Source organism: Egretta garzetta, unplaced genomic scaffold (genome assembly GCF_000687185.1).
Source record: "Egretta garzetta isolate BGI_Z169 unplaced genomic scaffold, ASM68718v1 scaffold369, whole genome shotgun sequence".
In the NCBI taxonomy this organism is placed as follows: Eukaryota; Metazoa; Chordata; class Aves; order Pelecaniformes; family Ardeidae; genus Egretta; species Egretta garzetta.
Window position 1 is genome coordinate 427,563 of NW_009260837.1, and position 15,377 is coordinate 442,939.

Here is a 15,377-nt window from a genome sequence, read left to right on the forward strand (position 1 = left end):
TGCAAGAAAGACTCACAAATAAGAAGCAGCAGCACACGAGGGTGCTTAAATGCAACAGGCAAAAAAATCTCTACCAGCCTGGCCAACAGGCAAGTGAGCTAAAGACATTACTGTTCCTTCTCCCTCTGCCTGCTTACAATCCAGATTACAAACCAAAGCAAAACAAAGCAGAAAACAAGCAATCACTAAAATTAAGTACATGCTTATGAGTATTAGGACAAGTCGCAAGTGTGAAATTAAGCATTTGCTTAAATGCTCGTTAATGAAGCCATGGTTATGAAAGCAAAGAATGCCCCAGAGGATGTGCTTTGCATTCCTGTTTTCCCCTGTTTCTCAAAAAGGTGATTGACAGCACAACTTTCCCAACAGATCACAACAAATCAAGTGGAACTTGGACAAAGAGGGACAGACACATCGCTGGTGAAATCCCAGACCTGAAGTTGATATGAAACAATAAACTTGCGAAATCTTAAAAAACAGATAGCAAAATTAAAAAGCACTTTATGGTGGTTATGTAAAGGATGATCTTCTGTTCTACCCTCCTACTCTTAGCACTAAGTTAAAAGTCAGTTTTGTTTCCAGGAATAATGGTAGAAGTAGGTGAAAATTCAGAAAAACAGAAAAATGTGGAGAAAATATGTAGATATGAAGGAAAAAATAAGATCAATAAACATCAGTAGTGGAAGACTTACAGCAAGTACTTCAGAAGCAACAGAACATAAGAACAGAAGATGCTGAGGCTTGTACAGTACAGCCAGGTGCCAGGCTACACTTTAAATGGAAATCAAAACAAAGAGATTCTAATAAATTAATACCAACAAACAAGATTTATAGTAAGAATTTTAATTTAAAAACAGATGAAGACAGGATCTGAATTTTCTTTAAAGGATAGAGAGATGCGTTAAGAGTAAAATGTGCCAAATAAGTACAACCAGATAATTACAACATGTTAATGGATACAACTAATTCTCAACCTTCCCTGCAGAGGACAGAGAAACACCAACAGTGAAGTGGAATGTGCATTGTAGGTGAAAGAGAAGCACGAAAAGTAATGACAAAATATTGGGAAAAAATTGCAGTAATTTAGAAGAGATTTACTGCCATTTCCTCGTACCTTTTCAGACCACTGCACTTCAGGCTTTCACACTAAATCATCCAAACATGCAAAACCATTTTACAGGAAGCTTCAAATCAAAGCAAACATATTCATTTCTTTTTATATTGGAAGGAGTAATACAAATGTATTTGTACAGGTGTACAAAATTACAGCCATGCCATATCTTTAAATTTTGGAAAGCTGGTAGAAAACAGCAGAAATTGCCTAATGACAGAGGAGATGACGGTAACAAAGATAAGGGAGCTGTATTGGCACTCCTACTATTACAAAAAAAGATTACAGAGATAAGTTTAGCAATTTTATTCTTCAAGAAATAAGGATCTATGAAAATACAGACCAGCAATACAACTACTGGGATGCCAAGAGATTTCCTGAGAGTTTCCAGTGAGGAATGCCCCCCAGCCCCAGCCCCCGTTTTGCAAGTAGAACGCAACCAAAACATTAGCCAGCATGACCTAGCCTGATTTACACTGCATTTGAATATGAAATCAGCAAAAATTTAAATAATATTGGGAAGATTTATCATTAACCCAGGAATTATTTTTTTTTACATTTTTATGCCATAAATGAGTTTTAACATTAACAAAACCAAAAGGCAAGACATTTCCTTTTGTATCATGCAAAAATACCAATTTCCACTTGATAGAACACAAAGTTACAACTATTGATCTAGCTCAACTGAAATACACTGAAGTACTCACTAACCACATCCATCTTCTGATGATCAACCTCAGTGTATGAGAGGTCACTCTTATCTATATTCTTACAGATTTGGAAAATCAGTGCAAAATCTGAAATAAGTAAAAACCTGCACGGTATTTGTACAGAGAAGTCACGAAAAAATAGTTATGAAAGTGCTAACAGGAATAATAAAAGGAGAGTAAATGCACATAGCACAAAAGTGTCTCATACATTAAAAATTCATTTAGCAGTAGAAGAATAAATAGAACATAATCCAGTTCTAGTAAGTTAAAAGACCAATATACATCCTCAGAAAGCAGAGACAGAGCAGAAGCAAGACAGAAGATATGGTCAAGCCATAGGTCTTATTCTGTCGTTACCTGATATGCAACAAGAAGAAAACATTGCTTCCCCTTTGGAAGAAGACAATAATAAAACCTGGTCAGATTATTAGTTAGAATTAGTTAGAAATTAGTAGAAAGTGGATGTTTCAAGATGAAAGAGCATGGGCACACAACTACAAATATTTTGTTGCTTGGCATGTGCTATGGTATGGTTTGTAGTTAGCCTTTAATGACAGACCAAACTTCAGCATGACCAGCTTAGTCTTTCAGATGCCGATTAACATGATTACAATCATGGGTTACTTTTTTCCTACAATGTTTGAAACTTGGAAATTCAAAATTGCACCCTAGTTTATGGTTTGATCCTGATTAAAGCCATGTATGTCTGTAGTGTCATTACTGGATTATTTAATCACTAAATCTCAACAAAACCTGCTCTTTTCCATGAAACCCGATCTGTAAAGCACGTTAAAATTCAAGATACTTTATGAAGATGATATCCATACTAAATGTAAAGCAGTACTGAAGCTATCCCATCCATAATCACTAGCATTTATAGCTGGCATTTTTTCATTTTTTAACTCTTAAACATCAATATAATTGAGGCAAAGTCATGTTTGTGAATAATTGACACCACTGGCTTTTACCTTGCGTAGGTTGTGACTTCTAGCAAAAGTCAACAAGAAAAGTTAGGAAGAGATAGGAATACAAGACAGATTTCCTTTCCAATGGACAAAATAAGACTGTTTACCCCACACATCCCCACCACTCAGTAAATATGTTCTTCATAAAGGGTCTCACTGTACCTCAGCCACTGGGGCAGAAAAGAGTCAGTGGCTCCAAGACTCAAAATCTCCTCCTCTTGGGAGTAGTGCCTTCATGGCAGAGGTCTAAGAAACAGGGTGAAGGGGAAAGGCAGCAGGATGGGAATCAAGAGGAAAAGCAACTTAAAATTGAAGGGGAGAGCATAAAGTACCTACTTGGCATAACGTTCTCTGAAACAAACAATTCTGAAGCAAAAATGTGTCCTTGCTGGCCACGAGACGCATCAAGAGGGGCATACTGATGCATCTAGTACCGTGAGTGAAAGTACAGATAATGAAATAAAATAAGAAATGGAATTCAGAAGTCAAAAATGGATTATTATTTTTTTCCTTTGCATCAATAATATTGGTGGGTGCATTGTGAGATCCAGGTCCAGAAACTGATGAGAACAGAGTGTGTTTATATTTCCCTAATGAATTTAATCATGTGTGCATTTTGCTAGCAATCTTTAAGCTGGAGTAGCCGGCAAATAAGGACACCCATATCTGGAAGGACTCAAGGTCTTAACCAGTGGCTGGATAAAGGGCCCAGGGTCCAGACATGGCTATTTAGTTGGACTTAAGAGTCTGTGCTGGTATTTGAGGAATCTGTAACCATGGTTCTGCTTAGAAATCTAGAGAGCAAAGGTGTGTGTGTTTTCAGCCGTGAACTTCAGCCCTGAGCAACTGGAGAAAAGAAATGGGACCAGGCTGTCTGCTTTTTTGTTTATATAAGCGCCATTGGCGCTTACATAGGTAAAGGCACTGCTCTGTCAGTGGTAGCCTTCTTGGCTAGCTGGGCTAGTGGCATAGGCACTCAGCCTTGCTACTGGTTGGACCTGTAAATGGGAACAGCAGCAGCTGCATCCATCTCTCAGTGCACCAGACTGGGCTTCTGCAGTCGAGACAGAGGAGTGCTCACATCCCGGGGTCAGCTACACTTGGCAACTCTCGTAACACCTTCAAACTCCAGCACTGATGGAATATAAAAGATTAAATATCTCATCTAGTTTGCATGAAATGAAATAGTGCAACTTTGCAAATACATACAAAACTAGGTGAGAGTAATGTTTTCCATAGGAATTTATATGGCCACCTTAACATAGAATACAAATATTTCATCTTTCTACACTTACTGAATTAACTTCCCTAAAAGACCAGGAATTAACCCAATCCTTATCCAGCAGATGAGAAATAGAAGCAGCCTGCAGACATACATGGAGGAGACACTGAAGGAAAATGGAGGGGGGGGGAAGACAGCTGCAAAATGCATACATTATGGTCATGTACGTGCAACTCTAAATGGCCCACGGAGGCACCAGTGTTTTTTGAAAACAAATCCAAGACAGCTCTAACTTCAGGCAATTCAATGTTTTTAAAACTGTCACTACAGGAATAGGACGGATTTTTACACCATAGGTAACTCAGAGTGGTTCAGCTGGAGCAAGAAAGAACAAAACCCTTCTCTCTGCAGCACGGAAATGGACTACATTGCCATACTGAAGATGCTACGTCAAAGTGAATCTGTACGTTTAGGTTTTGCTATTACATTGAAGGCACAGTCAAGTTATAGCAATTGCCCATTGTAAATTACTCATCCTTGATTTGCAAAGCCTCATGCTTTGCATGCTTTTAAATCTTGTTTCTTCAGCACCTTATTGGTTACTGTGCAGCGACTGTTCACCACGCGGATAGCACCGCTATGTTGAGCGCTTACGTGCTGCAGCTCTCAGCGTAATTTATGTCTGAAATCATCACCACACCTGCAAAGTGAGCTACAAAGTGATTCTACACAGATACACAGACACAGCTATTAGATAAACAACCTGTGGTTAAGAGAACACTGCTGTACCTGCAAGCCTAAAGGAATAGTTCACATGGAGCATACTATGTTGCTCTCTTCTTTCCATGATTTAAAAAGCAAAAAAATGTTACAATACAGATGCCTGGAAAAAGTTTTTTTTTTAAAAAGGTGCTTAAGGCAGCACAGAAGAAGGAAAAGTAATGGGGAACAGAAAAAGAAAAGATGAGTAAAAACTGTGCCTACATTTCATACAAGGGAGAAAAGATAGTGAGGATGTATGTAGTATTACACATACTACTGAACACTACAAATCAACTTCACATGGCTTAACTGGAAAATGGATACAACCAAGATTTCCAAAAAAGAAGGAAACTTAATGTAAGCAGTAACAAAGCCTACTGGTAGGAAACACAGGCAGGCATTACTAAATCTTAAGATCTTTATTAAATCTTATTGTATCGCTTTCCATGCTTTCGGAAGATTTTATAACTATCACATCCCCTCCTTGTTAATTCTTACCATGTTTTTGCATTGCAGAGGCTTGTTTGGGTAGTTAAGACTTTCTGTTCTTAAAAGGAAAATAGTCCAAGAAAGTAACAAAAAAAAATTGTTTTAAACACTCCCTCACATGTTCTGCCACAGAACTTCTGGTCTAACGGAAAAGAACACTGTAGAAAAACAGTTTAAAATTACATTATCCTTGGATCTCTTGGATTTATCAGACTACTATTACTGAGCAGCTTAAAAGACCTTTGATTGGCCTCAGTATCATAGACAAAAAATGTATCACTTTGGTTACATAAATACTGTACAAACTTCATAAGACAAGAAAAATCTGGGTATGAGCACAGATTTGGGTTCTAAAACTTCTCTTCGAACTGCAGCACCAGTTTTGTCACCAGGCTGGTACACTGCCCCCTGGGTAACAATGAAATTACAAACTATTTGTCTTAGAAGGATTGATTTACTTCTTTTATGTCCAGTACATTTTGGCTGGATTTCTGCTACCCTTTGGAGGTTTCCCAGCAGAAACTTTAAATCAATTACCACTCATCCAAAAAAATGCCTCTGTCTGGATTTTAACCTAAACCAAAGTTTTTTCACATTCCAAAGCACTGATTTATTCACAAGTTTCAAGTAATAGTCATAGACCAACACTTCACACCTCTGATTTAATAAGCTTATCTGCTTTATTTTTCATTTCAAAAGTTGTTGGTACACCATACCTGCAGAGACTTCTGATATCAACCCAACTTCTACAGCTTTTATGAGACTAAACTGTCAACAAGATAATTCAATTGATAATTGGGAAACTATCTTCAAATTGGTTTCTTTTTTATTTTTTTTAACAAAGTGGGATGAAAGGAGGAGTTGATGACAAGAACAGGACTTCCTTATAAAAATCTAGATGAAAAGTTGCAAGTGTCTGTTACTAAACACATTAGCAACTGATGTAGAAACTGCAAGATGCTGGAGAGACCAAACTTCTGACAAAGAAGTTACCACTAGCTATCCAGTTAAACTTCTACCAAAAAGTATAAAATAAAAACATATGAAAAAAAACCCCAAAAGATATTTACCACAGAACCACCCATTCAACAGACCTAAGGATAAAATTATTATTTATGTCCACTAGCTCTCTGTTTCCTAGTGAGCGATCTACAGGCTACCATTGTAACAAATACTCTTAATTGAGCCATCACATAGGATCCATATTTCACCACAACTGTACTAACCCATCCATTTGGCACTAACCTGACATGCATTTTCTTACAAACAAGGTTACACCATCCAAAGCCACGCCTGATTACTTTTCAATAGATTGGAGGTGCATTTTTTCATTTTATTAAAGGCACGGGTATGTATGTGTGAACACACATGGCAAAACACGTTTGTCTTTACTCAGAGAAGAAACAGTAAAGCTGTTACATGTTATAATATGTGGAAAAAGTTGGGGAGTTTAACTATGATTTCAAACAGGAATCCATTTCTATTTTCCTTATTTTTGCTCAGTTATTACCTGATACGCTGCATTTTTATACAATAAGAGCACAAACAATTCAAAGGGTTCAACAGAGGCACATCAACCAGAAAAGCAAGTGTTTGCTCAATGCCTGGCTGTTAGCTACCTTTTCCCAAATGTTTCTATGGAAACAATATCAGCCTGAATAAAGTAAAGATCCTGCACTATTTTCTATAAAACTTCAATTACCTTATTTTGATTAATCTGATCACTGTTCCCATGGAAATTAAGTTTAAAGGCAGCTGACTGCCTCCAGCTAAGAGCGATCTCTTTACTCGCACATTTCAGTTGCTGGCTATTGAGCAAGTCTCAAAAAAATAATTTTGGCTTCAAAAGTAACATTTTAAATTTATGTGGCATTTCATAAGGAATAACACCTTGCATTACACTTTTTTTGAATGCAGTAATTTTGATGGGAGCAAAATGACTCATTGCTTCAGTGGTAATTACTGCAAATACGAATGCAAACTATTGTCACCCATCAAGAGGCTTTCTTACAGAGTATTATTTTTTCAGTAATTTTCATCCTTAGGTAAGCAGAAAGCATGTGGCAAGTTTATATTTCAGTATATGCGTTAGACTATTACCTACAAATACTTTGGATGAGAAGACTACTGATATTCTAGCACTCCTCCATGTATTTTCTGTACATAGAACTCAAGCAGGAAGCTTCAAAAATTAACTGGAGATCAAGCTTCCTCTCCAGACAATGAGAAAAGGCAAAAGAAAAGCCTTATGTTCTCTTCACGCAGCTTTCATATTTCTTTGCAGATTTGGTATCCCAGCACTGTCCATATATACACCTTACTGCTAGATAATTCTCTAGGGCTGAAAACATTGTGCATCGGGTGTTTTGCCAAAAGGATTTGAGCAAGACTGCTTTCAACAAGGACATTCCTTACAAAAATTAAGATTTCCCAGACCTGTGATGATCTGGATTTAAAGAATGACAAATAACTATCACCTATTCTCTAGTACCTCAATATCAATGAATTCAACTATAGTAAATTGCTTCTCCCCTTGCAGAAATAGTAAAAGTTTTCAAACCAGCACAAGGGACCACATCTGTGCATTGTTTGGACAGTCTGCATTACAAGAGGGATCGTTTTACTCTTGCCATCAGTAGGTTTTGCATGCTTTCTCTGACTGAAAGGCGTAAACCTAAGAAGCAACCTTGCCTGATTCTCCTCTAGAGCATGAAGAACAATTATTTTTCATTGGCCATGAATTGTTACCAGCTGCCAACCACCACACTCACACCTCCTCCTCCAGATGGCCAGGTGGTAAATGCTTACTCACACCGCCTTTTCCTTCATTTTTTCCCATCTGCAAAGCAAACAGCACTTCAGACCTTCACATGAATTTACAGAACTGCAGCCCATTCCATTTACTGAGGAGGCACAGCTTTTTTAAAATAAATATGGTTGAGAACCCAGCAGTAAAGAACCTTAAGGACTTCAAGTATCAAAGCAGCTTTTTAGTGAATGAGCTATCAAGTTCAGTAATTCCACCCACTCTGAGGTGGTCTGTACACCTCTCCAACTCTACAACACTTTCCCTTGAAACCGCAACTCACCCACTCCACTTGATTTGAGGTTAGGTGCCACCTACAGTCTACCAATCCCCAGTCCCACTTACTGACCCACACTTTCTCTTCTGGTGCATTTTCTAGGCTTGTCGCTCTTGGGTAACACAGCTCCTCTGAGCTCCTTCTGAGGCAGCTGGTTTTATCTACCCTGAAATCGGAAACCCCTCTCACCATTCTCTTAACAGATGCAAACATACCAGCCATCTAAATCCCCTCACAAACACACCCTGCTCTCGCCGTCTTCCATAAAGTGTAACAGTTAAAGAAAAAAGGAGTTCTTGTGACCTGCAGAAACAGACAGTTCCAACAATAAATTATGAAGACTGTATAAATATTAGTTCTAGAGAAAGTGTACAAGAAGAACTAAGTAATGAGAAAGTAAATAACTTTTCTATGTTCAGCAAGAACTATTTCACTGTCAGCTTCAAACTTGAAGCGCGGAAGCAGTCAACATTAACATCACAGGGGTTCCATGAAGAAAGCCAACTCTATCCCAGCACAATCTCCAGCCTGCATTCCATATCATTTATGTCATGCTCAGGTCTTACACTATCTAACACATCCTCCACAGCCACCACCACCCTCCGGGTCCTCTGACACATACACAGGTATCATTCCCTCCATCTATGGGTCATCCCAATTAAACAATCAGAACAATGAGTTCAGAACAATTAGTTGTCACACACGACTCATCAGAACAATTCATATAATCTGAAGGCTGTTTTTCCTCTACATTCTTTTGAGAAGAAGATCCAAATGTGGGGACACTTGAGCACATGCCCAGGCAGGATCATCATTTGGATGCAGAATGCGGGAGGTGACCGCACATGATCTGTGCAGCACGCACCGGGATGTTGGCTGCAGAACGTCTGACACATTACAGGGTAGGGGAAGCTGCACCACACAACCCCTCCACGACTGCCAAAAGAACCTGCATAGCTCTTCCCAGGTGAAAGGCTGGGCAGTTCTGAGTTACTCTATCCTTTAACACAAAACAGGCCATGAAATCTTACTGAGATTGTCTGATTCTGCACAGTAGATGCAAAGTCATTCAACCTACAGATTAACAGCTTTTTTTATGGAGTTTGTGTGTGAAGCTCTCGGTAAAAACTAACAGAGCATATATAAACTTGCCTATGAACTACGCCTGTACAAGTCAAGACCGAAGATTTAGCCCATCATCTGCAGATCACTGATTTTACCACTGTAAGATGTGTCAAATCAATCCCTTTTGCTTTGTCTTATTCCACTCTTTTCTTAAAATGCTATCTTTATTTTTCTCATTACCAAAGGAACCACAGTAGGCTGAAAGCATCTACATATTGAAAAATCTGAAAATTTCCAGTACACCACAATCATTGTAAAATTTTGGCTATGTAGTCATATGATTCAATTGACATGCCAAAGAAATTACACCCGGATAGACTCAGCTATTTTATTTTTAGATATTAGATTACTTAGAAAAACCTGTTAGCCATCAATACAGACAAACATTAGCACACACAAAATAATTTCTCAGAACTTCAAGCCAAGTCATATCCAGGTGAAACTAATAGAAATTTAGCAGAAATTAAGGTCTTGCAGGGCCAGCTACCAAAATACTATGCTGTTATAAAAAATCAGACTAGATTCACCAAATATTCCTTACTTTTGCAGTTATTTTCTTTTCCAGTGCCACATACTGCTTTTTGGATGTACAAAGTCTTCCCTATCAAGGGAACAGCGATACCACTTGCTGTGGCTTCTTTTTCATAATGCAAAGTACAGTACTGGCTAAAGAACTGTGCCTGCTCCGAGCTGGCCAAAACCAATCATTAAAATGCAATTGGTTAAGAAATACTTCAGTAGCAGCCCAACAGATAAGCTTACTCAATTCTTGAGCATTACATCCACAACCAGAAATGCTGAAGGTGACAGTGCAAGTAGAAGCTTCATCTCGGAGCTAAACAAACAGTAAAACCTGTATCCGGTGCGCTAACAGCAAGCAAACACACATGGAAATTCTTGCAGCTCCTCTAAAAATAAGCTAAAAGAGTAGTTAGAACAGATCTTTATTTATCCCTTCTGCTCCTCTAAAAAAAATCCAAGGAGAGCACATGTGTACTATTTCAGGTTTCAGCTATGTTAGTGCTCATAATTAGCCTGAAGGATCATCTCTTCATGTTTCTTTTCTATAAATCTCTACAGAATTACTGGGATCTCTGCTATAGAAAAAGTAATGAGATGGCTGAAGATTTTTGGTAGAACTTAAGAGAGTCGTGTAATAAGACAAGGAAGTAACAAATTGAGGGAAGCAGAGACAAATTTTAAACATTCACCATCCAGAGCCAGTTTTCTCTTCCAAACTGTCAACAATGGTTGTGGGTTCCCTCTTCTCTATAGTTTGCAAACTAAAACCTAATCAACAGATTCCTTTATTGAGAAAAAGGACAGCAAGAACAGTTGCATCAGTTTTTGCTGGTTTTACTTACTACAATAGGAATGTACCGTAGGGAACAATCCAGTATTTGCAGGGGAATGGACTGGATGATCTAATACAACTTTTCCATTTCTGACTTCTTAGAACAGCTCAGGCTGATCCAAGTTCACAAAGAGATTTCTGTCCAACAATATTGAATGAAGAGAACTCCAAGACAAGGTTTAGGGCTTTTTTTTTTTTCTTTTTCCTTTCTTTTCAATATTAAGAGAGCCAGAATAGCAAACCATATGCCATAGTATACAACCATACAGAAAACACTATGATAATTAAATACCCATAAAACTAATAGCTGTCGAAAAAGTAAATTTCAGTTTATACTTAAACATTTCAAGTAATTTGGAGCATTTTATCCATTTTATAGCTTAAGAAAAAAACTATTTTCTAATATTTTAAAGTATTAAACAGTGAGGCAAGAAGATCAGCATAGAAATTTGTATTAAGTGGTGTATCTATCTGAAATAATGAAATATTAGTGCCTAATTAGTAGTATACCCATGCTCATTTTCTTCCAAAACTAACACATACCAGGATCACAACATCCTTGGCTCTAAGCTAGTGCTTCTTTTTTTTATTACAAAATATCTGTCATCATTCTCTGCCTGAGGAATTAAAAACATTTGTCTTTGCAAGTACAGTTGCATTTAAGAAGTTATTGCTAGGAAAAACAGTCTTTCAAATAAGACACCAGAACCCAGAAAGAAAGATTTGGCACTTCTGCAACCTTGTAACAGGGAAAAACTATGGCAGATGGGGTTCGTTCTTCTGCTCTTACAGCTCTCTTCCAAAATGGCTATGGACTGCCTTCTCTGAAACTTGATAGGATACTGAATAATCCTGCTAAAAAATGTGCTAAAGGTCAAACAAATATCAGGAGTTTCAGATACAGTTAAGCCCATCTTGGGGCAGGGATACAAACCAGATAAACTTTTGAAAGCTCTTCATGCCCTACTTTCTGTAACTGACCACCACAGAAAACAAAAGATGAGGTTCAATAGCCTGGGATACGCTCTGGATCAGACCTCATGCCCTTAATAGTCTCAACTCTTATAATTAAAAACCTTTGTCTTTTGAATGCAGTTAGTATTAAAGAAGTGCAATGAATGAACACTAAAGATGCAGTTTCAAGAAGTTAAGTCTGTTTTAAGATAGTGTGAGACTTAATAGGACATTAAAATAACTGTTCACAGGGTCAGAGTTACAAGTACATCTAACACTTGGACCTAAAACCAACAAGATAAGTAATAAAGATGGTTGGAATACTTCAGTGCCTTCTTGTTGTAACTGCAATAAAGTGACCATTTCTATCTGCCTCAAGAAAGCTTCCTCATGAATTCTTTTTAGTTAAACTCAGAAAGACCAATCCACCCTGCAATAACAAACAACATGGTAACTAGGACACGCAACCAGGAGAGCCAACTTTTCCAAACTGAGACTATACTCAAGGTGCGTAAACTAGTTGCTGTTGCACTGTCTTTGTCTTCTTTTAGGTTTTGCCTCAACAGAAAATTAGAGCAAACCTTGAAATTGCAATGTTTTGCAGATCGACGCTTATTTTCAAGACAGCCTTTTTAAACTCCCAATCCAGAAAGAAAACTGATTTATCTGCTGACCTAACATTTTGCTGTCAGCCTATATTAGAAACAAAACCAGTGTTCCATATTCTGTGATCTTCTGAGCCACCTGAACAGACTGCTGCAGCAAAGCAGTATGGAGTCTGGAAATCACCGCATTTCAGAAACTTTGATGAAATTCTTTAGGCAAGCAAGTGTTGCCAAGCACTGTTCCTCTGTTTGTTGCTTTGTGTATCAACTACCAGAGAGTACTTGCGTTTATTTTATACGTAAATTCTCAGCCAATTGGAAAAGAATTTTGGCCATGTATCAACATTATTACATCTTTTTCCGGAATAAGATAGCTGAAAGAAATGGGAAAAGGTGACTCTTAAAACCTAACATTGAAATAATCCCCATTTTAAGCTGCTTCTAGACCAACGACTGACAAGGGTAACAAATTCTGCTCAATTATGTGCAAGTCCGAATATATTCACGGCACGGGCTACTACCACCTACTGACTCATTTGAGACCTCAAAATTTCCTTCCAGCTTGAATTAGCTCTCTACTGGAGACTGAAGACATACTTACCATTTTGTAGGAGTGGAACATTTCTAACCAGCTGATTGGTCCCATTTTTCTGCTATAAGCAGCCTTAACATTATCGAGGTAGCTCTGCATACTCCCGTGGCATGCTTTGATTTCTTGTTGCTGATCATTCTCATAGCAGGACACTTTACTCAAGTATTCTTCCAAACTTATTTTAGGTTGTACGTTAGTCCAACATATTTATGTGCAAAACACAATTTTAAATGGAGGCAAGCCAATAAAAGAAACAGCTTACTAGAATTTCAGTTGACTTTGTTAAAGGAAATTATTTTAAATTAATGTGGCTACTGAACTGTTGCCATACTTGACCTCAGAAAATATATTCCTTCTAATTTTTGCTGTGAACATTTATTTATTTAAGCTAAACTCCAGGTCTTGAATGTTGACCATAAAGAAGTCTCAGATTTCCTGCTACTATTTCGTACTCTTTTTTTTTTCTAAACAAGGGCAAACAACATATGTTTGCTGCATTAGCATTACACTGCCAAAACATCACTCTTAAATGAAATCATCTATGTATTTTTGGTAGAATCTTATTTAACAACTTCCACCCCTGACAGAAACAGTTTAAAACAAGGCTGTTTTGTTTTCACTGAGCAACAGTTTGGTCACTGGTTTACTAGATGGCGCTCAAAACATTTTTCCAGATGCTCTTCTGAAAGAGAAACTGACTTAAATGTGGTTTACCTTCACCAGTGAATGAAGGCTTTTTTCACCAAACATATCCCAGAGGAAGGTCAGGTCTTCCTGGCTGTCCACATGTGGCTGCAGCTGGGCTGGCAATGCAGCCAGCAGCTCGTACAGACCTATAAAATGAAAATAAAACACAAAGTGTAATCTGGGGGTGATCTCATTAATTTCACTTAACAGTTCTGTGTAATTGGCTGCCTGGAGCATGTCATTTTCACTGAACAGGCAGTCTGGAGTATCCAGCATAACATTAGCTCGTAGAACCAAAAGGAACATTTTAAAAAAATTACTAAGCAGCAAGTATTAGCAGTGTACTTTTTACCTTGTCACAGTTGTCAAGCTTCTACATCCATATATATTTACACAAGGTTATGCAGAAAATTCATAAAGGTTTTGAAAAAAGGACAAAACCAGAAAAAAACATACATTCCTTTGCTTAATCGTTATTCCATTTCCCTTGATGTTAGCCAAAGAGTGAAATGAGTCATGAATAGGAAAAACTTCCTTAAAAGAACAGAAACTGGATAGGGTGGTCCATTAAAAAAAGGTTCGTGGTTTCTCTAAATATTTCTTGCTAATATATTGCTTAATATTTTTTTTTTATCCCGTGTTCAGTAGGAATCCACAGCAAGACAAAAGGAACTGCTCTGTTTTGCAGGTTTAAACCTTAAAAACCAAACCCAACCATTTTCCCAGACACACATGCACACAGAAATATTTCAGTTACATTTTTAATTTACAGGTATTTGAGATTCTCCGTAGGGTTAAAGCAATCGCTGTTCCCAGTTATTTGTGGCACACCTCACCAGCAGTCTCGGAGGGGCAGACAGTAGCACACTGTTCCACAGTAGCATACAGCATAAAATATCCATCATGCACACAAGCCATCAAACTGCTGTCCAAGAAATGTAGCAACAGTGTTTGCAGCAGCCCTCTTTAGGGAGGTAACCTGGCATGAGTTGATATCAATTCATAGCACATGTTTAATTTTCCAGTGGGATTACTTGGGGTAAAAAGGACAAAATGCCTTTTTCTCCTGTCTGCTGTCTACAAAAACACCAACAGTCTCCTGGGATCCAAGATACACGGTCCTGCTATTATTTTTAGTCTGAGTAAGTGCTGCTGTTCATCACAAGGACAGATTTACAAGATACTCTACTGGTAAAGAACATTGTTGTAAGTTATATATTACCTATCGTTATTATGCCTATTATCTCCCTAAAACTTATAATTGAGATATTTATTAGTAAACATGATTTCACATGCCTTTCCTGGCACTATATATCCCTTTCAAAATTACATACAGCACCTATGGGATCAGATTATTTAATATTTGTGTCTTTTTACTGCCTCTCAGTAAAATATTCTGGAAAAAAAAGTTCCTTCCAGATACATTCTTTTTGTGGTCCAAGCATTTTTGGTGGTTGACATTCATTTCTCTCAGAATCTTGCTTTTATTTAAATCTGCACTTGTTTATGCTTCAGAAATACTGCAAGAGGAGAATACGACTCAAACCACTACAATTTTGCATGGATAGAAAAATAATACTGAACTTTGCCTAGCAAGACACAGTCAGTGATTGAGCTGACATCCAGAGGCAGAGGTTTGAATGGGACTCTTGGCTCCAACTTTCCTGACTATTAGAACTTCAGCACAAATGGTTATTTTTATCATGCAGTTTATGCCT

General features: G+C 37.8%; 1 protein-coding gene across 2 annotated transcripts in view; it reads right to left on the bottom strand.

Annotated features, from left to right (window-relative positions):
• Positions 1 to 15,377, bottom strand: part of MPP7 (membrane palmitoylated protein 7) — a 149,699-nt gene that overhangs the window by 86,056 nt on the left and 48,266 nt on the right. For both annotated transcript variants that reach the window (XM_035902423.1, XM_009647003.2), the window contains exon 3: positions 13,687 to 13,805. In XM_035902423.1, coding sequence (XP_035758316.1) covers positions 13,687 to 13,805 — 119 coding nt within the window. The remainder of the gene's footprint in view (positions 1 to 13,686; positions 13,806 to 15,377) is intronic.